The following is an 11,000-nucleotide window of genomic DNA, read 5'->3' as shown; positions in this document are numbered from 1 at the left end:
GGCGGGGCTCACCGTGGGGGGAGAGTGTGAGGTTGGCGAGGGTCGTGGGAGGGTGTGGGGTCAGTGGGGGGGATGTGGGGTCATGGGGATCACTGTGGGGGGGGGTGTGGGTGCATGGGGTTGGTGGGAGATCACCGTGGGAGTGTGAGGGGTCAGTCACTGGGTCACCACCGTGCATGCGGTCGGTCACTGGATAATTAGTGTGTGTGTGTGTGTGGGAGAGGGGAGGAACGTCACTGGGTCATCACAGTGCGCACTGCCCCAGTGTGTGGGGCGGGGGCGGGGGGGGTCACTGGGTCTCTGTCTCTGTGCTGTGGAAGCGGTGCCCGACCCAGGTCTGAGTCCGGGGACCGCGCGTTGGGTCCGCGCCCCGTGCTCACAGTGCAGCGGACGGGACGGGTCGGGTCGGGTCAGGTCGATCCGCTGAGCTTCCTGTCCAGCAGTGGTCGGAGGCAGAACCGTCACGGGGAGGGAGATTTATTGTATAATACAGCAATCGTACACCGTGCCCGACACAAGCGGCACAGAAATCACACCCAGACTGACAGATCAGGACAGGAATCATACTACACTGTCACTCTGCCTGTACACACACCTGTCATTCCGCCTGACCCTAGTCTCCTGGCTTTCTTCCTGACCTTACATTCACCTGTCACTCCTGTACACCCGCCTGACCCTACATTCACCTGTCACTCTACCTGTCCACACACCTGTCACTCCGCCTGACCCGACAGTCGCCTGTCACACTGCCTGTACATGCATCTGTCACTCCGCCTGCCCCAACAGTCACCTGTCACTCTGCCTGCACACCTGCCTATCACTTCACCGACCCTACTGTCGCCTGTCACTCCGCCTGGCCCTGCAGTTGCCTGTCACTCTGCCTGTACACCCGCCTGGCCCTGCAGTTACCTGTAACTCTGTCTCGCCCTGCAGTCGCCTGTCACTCTGCCTGTACACCTGCCTGGCCCTGCAGTCACCTGACACTCTGCCTGTACACCCGCCTGTCACTCCACCTAGCCCTGCAGTCGCCTGTCACTCTGCCTGTACACCCGCCCGGCCCTGCAGTCGCCTGTCACTCTGCCTGTACACCCGCCCGGCCCTGCAATCGCCTGTCACTCTGCCTGTACACCCGCCCGGCCCTGCAGTGGCCTGTCACTCTGTCTGTACACCCACCCGGCCCTACAGTCGCCTGTCACTCTGCCTGTACACCCGCCTGTCACCACATTGACTCTGCATCCACCCATCAATACTGCCAATGTACACAAACACATCACTGCCACTATTTACAAATCCTGAAAATAGGACAAAAGTTTTCAAACAGAGATTCACCCTTCTCTTCCCACTCTGAGAATCTGCCTGAGGGAAGCGGGGGGAGGAAAAGGGGGACGGGAGGGGAGGGTCTAGGGAGGGGGAGGGAAGGGACAGGACAGGGAGGGGTGGAGGGAACAAGCAGAAATGGGGAGACAGGGAGGGTGAAGCCTGGGATGAGGTAGGAAGGAAGTGATGAGGGGTGGTGGGGAGGGAGAGGTGAGGGAGGGAGGTAGATAGCAAGGACAGGGAAGAATGGGGGAAGGGAGGGGACGGGAGGGCGAGGGGAGGGATGGGGACGGGGTAGGGAGGGGGAACGGGAGGGTGAGGGGAGGGAAGGAGGGGACAGGAGGGCAAGGGGGCGGGAGGGATACAGGGCGAGAGGGAGGGAGGGGGACCCCAGGGCGAGAGGGAGGGCGGGGGACGAGATCGAGGAAGAAACTCCTTCCAACCCGGATCCCTGCTTCCCCCACCCACACGCCCACCCCTGGAAGCCGCCCTGGGGTGTGACGACCTCCCGCGAGGGTTTAGTCCCGCCACTCCCCCGGCCCAGAGACTAGGCCTCCCCTGGGTCCAGAGCTTCTGCCTGCTCCAGCCGTCCCCAGTCGCCCAGCCCCGGGGGGGAGGGGGGAGCAGGCTGGGACCCCCGTCCGAAGCCGGGGAAGACCCCAAAGGCACCGCTCTGCTCCAGAGCCGACAGGCCAGCGACGGAGGCCAGTAGCACTTCCGGGTGGCTCTTGCTCTTGTGGGCGGACACGTTGTCCTTCTTCTCGAACCGCTTGCCGCACACGTCGCAGGAGAACTGGTAGCCCGACTCGGCGTCGTGTTTCTTCATGTGCCAGTTCAGGGAGGCCTTCTGTCGGCAGGTGAAGCCGCAGATCTCACACCTGCGGGGGGAGAGAGGGGGTAAACCCACAGATCTCACACCTGGGGGGAGGAGAGAGGGGGTAAACCCACAGATCTCACACCTGGGGGGGGAGAGAGGGGGTAAACCCACAGATCTCACACCTGGGGGGGGAGAGAGGGGGTAAACCCACAGATCTCACACCTGGGGGGGGAGAGGGGGTAAAACCCACAGATCTCACACCTGGGGGGGGAGAGGGGGTAAACTCACAGATCTCACACCTGGGGGGGGGAAGGGGGTAAACTCACAGATCTCACACCTGGGGGGGGGAGAGAGGGGGTAAAACCCACAGATCTCAAACCTGGGGGGGGAGAGGGGGGGGTAAAACCCACAGATCTCACACCTGGGGGGGGGAGAGGGAGTAAAACCCACAGATTTTACACCTGGGGGCTGGGAAGGGAGGTGGGGGTCCCGAGGAGGGCTGTTGTGGCATTGGAGAGAAGATCCAGGGGAGTTTGACAAGAATGATCTCTGGAACTAAAGGTTTAACGGAGGAGGAGCGTTCGATGGCGCTGGGCCTGCACTCAGAGTTCAGAATGGCCGGGGGAGGGGGTGGGGGGGGGGCGCGAGGCTGGGAAATCTCACTGAAACCTCCCGAATATGGAATGGCCTGGAGATGATGTTGCCAGTGGTGGGAGTGACCCGGAGCAGAGGGCACAACATCAGATCAGAGGGACATCCCTTTGGGTCAGAGAACAGGGGATCTGCTGACTTCATCGCCGCAGACAGCCGCGGGGGAACGAGTCACCGCTCAGCTCCTGCATCGTGTGGGTAAACCCCCACAGAGAGGCGAGGTGCTGGGGGAGGGAGGACGAGGGCAAGGTCACCCCGCACCGCCGACGCGTTCACACCCCCTTCCCCGCACTCACTGCAGGGGCTTCTCCCCCGTGTGGATCCTCCTGTGCACCACCAGGTTCTTGTCCGTCTTGAAAGCGCGGCCGCAGAACTCACAGATGTAGTTGCGCTGGTCTGGAACAGAAGGATCCCGTGTTAGCCGACGTCACCGAGGCGGGGCCCACGCCCTCCCCCAGGGACAGGGCGTTGTAAGGAAAGGTTCTTTGGGGTCTCAAAGGTAGACGACTCTGGGGACAGTCTTTGCATTTTGACAAATCATTTAATCACAAAGACAAACGCTGGAGCAGAATGAAGGAGAAAGATGCACATTCTCACGCACGGATGATTGCAAAACGTGGGGGGTGTTGCAATGGGGGAGAAACGTGCATACACACACACACACACCCTCCCCCCCACCCCCAAACACATCCCCATACACACAGTGAACTAATTACAAATGATCAGGGAAAACACAATACAGTGCCTAAATACCCCGACGCCTGACAAACATCGGCTCTACTTGACTGGGAATCCACTGTGGACGCTCCTAAACCCCTGAGGAAGCGCACCCTCTTACCAGTGGTCCCTCGGCCTGGTTTCCACTCCTGCAGCAAAGGAGAGGGAGCCCCGCTTGTGTGGCATTCTTCACAGTGCTGGGGAGCTGGGTGGTCCAGCCCAAGTCATTCAACAGGTCCAGTAGGTCAGAGCCAGGTACAAGAGGTGTGCACAGGGACCAATGGTGAAGAGTGTGTACCGATGAGTGGGTGAAGCCAAACCTTGACTGACAGTGGTGTCGTCTTTGACTAGTACTCGATGGTGTCACCCGACAGCGAAGACTTCTCACACCACACAGGGTGTGACGCAGGCACGTCTCCCTCATGGCCGCGGGAGGAGGGGAGAGGCAGGAAGGGGAGGGGAGATGCAGGGATGGGAGGGCGGGGCGGGGCGGGGCCCAGGGATGCCCAGCACGCGCCCACTCACCACTGTGCAACTTCTCGTGCTCCTCCATTTGGGTCTTGAAGCGGAAGATGCGGCCGCAGCCGGGGAAGGAGCAGGCAAAGGTTCGCTGCAGCTGGTGCTGGTACTTCATGTGGCGCTGGGGGTGGGGGGGGGAAGAAGAGGGCAAGGGGAGAAAGGGGAGGAGAGGTGGGGAGGGGGCAGAGGGGGGGTCAAGGGGTCAGAGATAGTTTAGAGAGAAAGATTCCCCCCGCCGCCCCCACCCCCCCCCCCATAACCGACCAGCACAGGTGCCCCACGCATCCACCCCCACCCACGGGTGCGACACCCATCCCGGGTAACAGAGCGGAGCTCTCGGCCCATGCCCCACCGCTGCGGGAGAAATCGGAGGGAGTGGTGGACAGCGACCCCATGCCTACAGTCCCAGCATCTCCCCACCAGCACCCCCCCTCCCCGCTCCCCAGGACACGCACCACCCCCTTCACTCCCTCCGGCTCCATGCTGGGCCCCGCACATACCCCTGCGCGGGACCCCAGTCCCCTGGGCACATTCCCCCACCTCCGTCCCCGGGATTTACCTTCAGGTACTGGGGGTTGGACACGATCTTCCCGCAGCCCTCAAATTCACAGCGCACGTACTCCTTGGGAATCTTCTTCCTGGTGCAGGAGTGGGGAGAGTGGGGGGGGGGGGGGAGGTGTGAGGGAGCGCAGAGGGGGAGGAGCAGTGCAGGGGGAAGGAGGGGCGCGGGGGGTAGAGGGGGATAAGGCGATAGGAGGCGCGGAGGGGGCAGAGGTGGTGGGGGATGCGGAGGGGGGGTGCAGAGGGGGAAAGGGGGGAGGGAGAGATGCGAATGAAGACCAGCAGTGAGCCCTGAGCCAGAGCGACCTAACGCCTCGCGACACCGAAAAACCCGCAACAACCTCGTGACCAGGGAACCTCGACACTAGATGCCCCATGACACGTGACCCCCTGAACCCGACCCCTGACCACATCTCCGACCCCGATCGCCACGAACCCCGACTGTGGGCACCAGTGACCCAACCCCCACACACACCAGGCACCCTTTAACCCCCCGACCCCCTACAGTGGGCGCCCTTTCACCGCGAGACCCACCGCGCCAGGTGCCCTTTGACCCCGTGACCCCCCGAGAGAGGGCACCCTTCAACCGTGTGACCTACCCCAGTCCTCCAATCACAGGCTCACCGTATCTTCTTCGGCTTCTCCATGGGATCGCGCTTGTCCTGACGTTTCCGAGGAGCTCGTCTGTTTGGGAGAAGGGGGAGAGTCAGTCACGGGGCAAGGGGGTCGGCGAGGGGGCAGGGAGGCAGGGGAAGGAGACCGGCGGACGGTGGAGGGAGGGGTGGCCGGCGGGGGGGGGGGGGGGGGGCGGGGTGTTGCGGCGGAGGGAGGGGTGGGTGGGGGGTCGGGGTGGGTGCGGCGGAGGGAGGGGTGAGTGGGGGGTGGTGGAGGGAGGGGAGGGGGCTAGCGAGGGAGGGTGGTGGACATTGGGTGGGGGCGTTGCGGGGTGGTGGCCGGCAGGGGCCCTCATACCGCTCCAATGGTTCCTCGGACTGTTTCTTCATACTGTTTCTGCGGGATCTTCCTCTCCTCTTGTCCCGGTCCGAGCCACTGCAAAACACAGAGAGTTCACACCCTGGAATGAGGGGGTGGGACCCGCTCCCTCCGCGGGAGCTCCCACCGACCCACCCACCCGTCCCTGCCACCCGCCCACACAGACTCCCCCTCAGCGACCCAGGCACTGGGGGAGCGACGGGACCCTACCTGTCCGACGAAGGGATGTAGTTCTCGTCCTTGGGATCGTCGAAGAACTCGTAAACGTCATCGGAATCCACCTCCGTCAGCTCCTCCTCCTCCTCCTCGCACTCGTTGTCGCTGCGGATAGGATCACTGCGGGTGAGGCGAGCGGCGAGCAAGGCGCAGGGGTCGGGGCACTGTGTGACGGGACGGTGCGGAGGGAGCCTCACCCTATGTCTGACCCCGGGAGTGTGTGACGGGACGGTGCGGGGGGAACTTCACCCTGTGTCTGACCCCGGGAGTGTGTGACGGGACGGAGCCTCACCCTGTGTCTGACCCCGGGAGTGTGTGACGGGACGGTGCGGAGGGAGCCTCACCCTGTGTCTGAGTGTGTGACGGGACGGTGCGGAGGGAGCCTCACCCTGTGTCTGACCCCGGGAGTGTGTGACGGGACGGTGCGGAGGGAGCCTCACCCTGTGTCTGAGTGTGTGACGGGACGGTGCGGAGGGAGCCTCACCCTGTGTCTGACCCCGGGAGTGTGTGACGGGACGGTGCGGAGGGAGCTTCACCTGGTGTCTGAGTGTGTGACTGGACGGTTTGGCTTCGGTCTGTCTGACCCCAGGAGGGAGGGAGTGAGGGACGAGTGCAGCTTCACTCTCACTGACGGGGGTGAACCATTCCCCCACACCCCACACGGGGACATCTCCTCCTCCTCACCTCGTCAGCAACAGCTCAGTCTCGGCGATGGGCTCCCCTCGGACCTGGGCCCCTGCAACAGAGAGCAATGCTCGCTTGGTGGGACAGCTAGAGGAACGACAGATCAAACAGGGACTCCCCAGCAAATGGGCCACTTGGACCGTCCCAGCCCGAGACTGAGCTCGTCCCGTTTCCCTGCCTTCCCTCCAAATTTTACCCACCCAAGCGCCTTCAAAGCGATACCCGCCTCTCCCACTTCCCCTGGCAGCTCGTTCCACACCCCTACCGACCTGCAGGTGAAAACCTGCCCCTTTAAATCGCTCCAACTTCAACCTGTGCCATTCAATCATAGGCTGATTAGGGACTGTCAGCATTGCTTTGTGAGGGGCAGGTTGTGCCTCACGAGCCTGATTGAATTCTTTGAGGATGTGACAAGGCACATTGATGAAGGTAGAGCAGCGGATGTGGTGTGCATGGATTTTAATAAGGCATTTGATAAGATTCCTCATGGGAGACTTATTCAGACAGTCAGGTGGCATGGCATCCAGGGAAACTTGGCTGTGTGGATTAAGAATTGGCTGGCCCATAGAAGACAGAGGGTGGTGGTAGATGGAGCGTATTCTGCCTGCAGGTCAGTGACCAGTGGTGTTCCGCAGGGATCTGTTCTGGGACCCCTGCCCTCTGTGATTTCTATAAATGACTTGGACGAGGATGTGGAAGGGTGGGTTAGTAAGTTTGCTGATGATACAAAGGTTGGTGGTGTTGTGGATGGTGTAGAAGGTTGCTGTAGGTTACAGCAGGACATCGATAGGATGCAGAGCTGGGCTGAGAAGTGGCAGATGGAGTTCAGCCCGGTAAGTGTGAAGTGAGACACTTCGGGAGATCGAATTCCAAGGCAGAATACAAGGTTAACAGCAGGACTCTTCGTAGTGTGGAGGAACAGAGGGATCTTGGGGTCCACATCCATGGATCCCTCAAGGTTGCCACGCAGGTCGATAGGGTTATTAAGGATAAATATTTAGTGTCAGCCTTCATCAGTCGGGGGATTGAGTTCAAGAGCCGCGAGGTGATGTTGCAGCTCTGGTCAGACCACACTTGGGGTATTGTGTTCAGTTCTGGTCGCCTCATTATAGGAAGGATGTGGAATCTTTAGAGAGGGTGCAGAGGAGATTTACCAGGACGCTGCCTGGATCGGAGAGCATGTCTCATGAGGATAGGTTGAGCGAGCTGGGGCTTTTCTCTTTGGAGAAAGGGAGGATGAGAGGCGACTTGATAGTGTACAAGAGGCAGACAGAGACTTTTTCCCAGGGCGACAATGGCTAACACGAGGGGTCATAATCTTGAGGTGATTGGAGGAAGGTATAAGGGGCATGTTAGGGGTAAGTTTCTTACACAGGGAGTGGTGGGTGTGTGGAACGCACTGCCGGCAGAGGTGGTGGGGGCAGATACATCAGGGACATTTAAGAGACTGTTAGATAGACACATCAATGATAGAGAAATGGAGGGCTATGTGGGAGGGAAGGGTTAAATAGATCGGAGAGCAGGATAAAATGTCGGCACAACATTGTGGGCCAAAGAGCCTGTACTGTGCTGTTCTGTGCCCTTTAATTCGAGACTGTACAACTCTGGGGTGGGGGGAGAACCAAATGACCACAACACACCCCCCACCCCGCTGTCATCTTATCGGCACCCCTCGTGATTGCACACACCTCACACAGGGACCTTCACAAACCAGGAGGTGCCCTCTCCATCTTGGGGGGGGGGGGGGGGGGGGGGGGGGGGGGGGGGGGGTGGGAAAGAGGAACAGGGGCCCGAAGACCCACACACTCAACAGCTCAGGAATAGCTCCCTCCCGTCTGCCGTCAAGATTCCTGAGCAGTCCGTGAGCCCCCTTCTTGCACCGTTCATTTGTCCCTGCAACTGGAAGTGGACCCACAGTACGGACCCCTCCCACCACACCGGGACCCCTCCCCTCTGACCCACAGTACGGACCCCTCCCACCACACCGGGATCCCTCCCCTCTGACCCACAGTACGGACACCTCCCACCACACCGGGACCCCTTCCCTCTGACCCACAGTACGGACCCCTCGCCCCACACACCGGGACCCCTTCACTCTGACCCACAGTACGGAACCCTCCCACCACACCGGGACCCCTTCCCTCTGACCCACAGTACGGACCCCTCGCCCCACACACCGGGACCCCTTCCCTCTGACCCACAGTACGGACCCCTCCCACCACACCGGGACCCCTTCCCTCTGACCCACAGTACGGACCCCTCGCCCCACACACCGGGACCCCTTCCCTCTGACCCACAGTACGGACCCCTCGCCCCACACACCGGGACCCCTTCCCTCTGACCCACAGTACGGACCCTTCCCACCACACTGGGACCCCTCCCCTCTGACCCACAGTACGGACCCCTCCCACCACACCGGGACCCCTTACCCACAGTACAGACCCCTCGCCCCACACACCGGGACCCCTTCCCTCTGACCCACAGTACGGACCCTTCCCACCACACCGGGACCCCTTCCCTCTGACCCACAGTACGGACCCTTCCCACCACACTGGGACCCCTCCCCTCTGACCCACAGTACGGACCCCTCCCACTCCCCATACACTGGGACTCCACCCATCTGCCCCACGTACAGACCCCTCCCCCTACACACCTGGACCCCTCCTCTCTGACCCACAGTATGGACCCCTCCACACACACACACCGGGATCCCTCCCCTCCACCCCACAGTACAGACCCCTCCACACACACACACCAGGACCCCTCCCCTCTGACCCACAGTACAGACCCCTCCCCTTACACACCGGGATCCCTACCCTCTACCCCAGTGTACGGACCCCTTCCCCCACACTGGGATCCTCCCCTCTGACCCACAGTCCGGACCCCTCCCCACCACACACTGGGACCCTTCCCCTCTGACCCACAGTCCGGACCCCTCCCCCCACACACACCGGGAACGCTCCCCTCTGACCCACAGTCCGGACCCCTCCCCCCCAAACACACTGGGACCCCTCCCCTCTGACCCACAGTACAGGCCCCTCCCCCCACACCGGGACCCCTCACCTCTGACCCACAGTATGGACCCCTCCCCCCGCACCGGGACCCCTCCCCCCACACCGGGATGTCTCTGACCCACGGCAGGGACACATCCCCCGATCCTGGGACCCCTCCATGCCCCTCCCAACCCAGCCCCCTCCACCCTGCCCCCCCCCCCCCCCACAGACCTCACCTCCCAGCCGCGTCTCCGTCCCGTCGTCCTCCCCGCCGTCGGACTCGCACACCAACTGCAGCAGGTCCGCGTTCTCCCCATCGGCAGCCCCCTCCCCCCTGGCGCCGGAGGGCCGGGGGATCCGCCCGGGGGCCACACCGGCCGGGTGCTGGTCATTAGGGGTGACGTCCCCTGGGCTCCGGGACGTCCCGTCCCCAGGAGCTGCCGGTGGGGGAGGATGCGGGGGGTGCCCTCTGTCCCCCGCCCCGGGGTGCCGGCCAGGTCGCTCCTCGCCATCCAGCGCCCGCTCCCCTCCCCCTGGGGGCGGCCGGGAGCGCCTGCCGTTGGCGGTGGGTGAGCCGGGAGCCTTCCTCCTGGTCCGTGCGGGGGGCTGAGTGGGACCTCCTGCCCGCCTCTGCTCCTCCTCCTCCTCCTCCTGCCCCCCTCGGTCCTCCTCCTCCGCCTCCTTCCTGGAGGCCAGCATCTCCCAGGAGTAGGAGTGACCCCCGGCGCAGGTCCACACCACCGTCACGGAGTCCCCGGAGCAGCCCGACACGATGGACTTGAGGTTGGGGATGAAGCCGCACTCCCGGCTGTGGTCGTGGGACCAGATGATCAGCAGGCGGAGGGCGTCACAGGAGGTGTGCAGGTGGTCGATGTTGTCCACGGCGCACAGCTTCCCTGGGGTGGAGGGGATCGTGGGGGACAGAGGAGACTGGGGGTTAGAGAACAGTGTCAGACACAGAGCAATGCTCCCCCCGTGCCGTCCCGTCACACACTCCCGGGGTCAGACACAGAGCAACGCTCCCCCCGCACCGTCCCATCACAAACTCCCGGGGTCAGACACAGGGTGAAGCTCCTTCCGCACCGTCCCACACTCCCGGGGTCAGACACAGGGTGAAGCTCCCTCTGCACCGTCCCATCACACACTCCCGGGGTCAGACACAGGGTGAGGCTCCCCCCGCACCGTCCTGTCACACACTCCCGGGGTCAGACACAGGGTGAGGCTCCCTCCCCACCATCCCATCACACACTCCCGGCGTTAGACACAGGTTGAAGCTCCCTCTGCACTGTCCTGTCACACACTCCCGGGGTCAGACACAGAGTGGAGCTGTCCTGATCGAGCTGAGAGAAACCGAACGAAAACCTGCGGATAAACTTGTCCAACAACATCGGAGAAGGTGCAGAAGGACTTCTAAACACCTCCGTGAGTAATTGTTTCCACTGTGAGAACTGCTGCTGAAGTTTATCACTGTTTAGGCTGTGTTTGTTGGGGTCTGCTACCTATGCAGTCCTTCTCACTGCAGCGACTGGCAT

The 11,000-nt window shown here is 62.4% G+C and overlaps 1 protein-coding gene across 1 annotated transcript; it reads right to left on the bottom strand.

The window, feature by feature from the left end:
• Window positions 1–461: 461 nt before the first annotated feature.
• LOC127566660 (E3 ubiquitin-protein ligase ZFP91-like) lies at window positions 462–11,000 on the bottom strand. Its single transcript, XM_052009174.1, has 10 exons — window positions 10,986–11,000; window positions 9,705–10,461; window positions 6,476–6,527; window positions 5,786–5,896; window positions 5,555–5,632; window positions 5,207–5,266; window positions 4,581–4,659; window positions 4,028–4,142; window positions 3,082–3,181; window positions 462–2,195 (listed from the first exon to the last, which is right to left on the bottom strand). Exons 1-10 carry the CDS (start codon window positions 10,998–11,000, stop codon window positions 1,865–1,867), a joined length of 1,698 nt encoding a protein of 565 aa, XP_051865134.1. The 3' UTR covers window positions 462–1,864.

The sequence above is a fragment of the Pristis pectinata genome, chromosome 44 (assembly GCF_009764475.1).
Source record: "Pristis pectinata isolate sPriPec2 chromosome 44, sPriPec2.1.pri, whole genome shotgun sequence".
Lineage (NCBI taxonomy): Eukaryota > Metazoa > Chordata > Chondrichthyes > Rhinopristiformes > Pristidae > Pristis > Pristis pectinata.
Note: the sequence above shows the minus strand (reverse complement) of the source record. Positions and strands in the feature narration are given on the sequence as shown.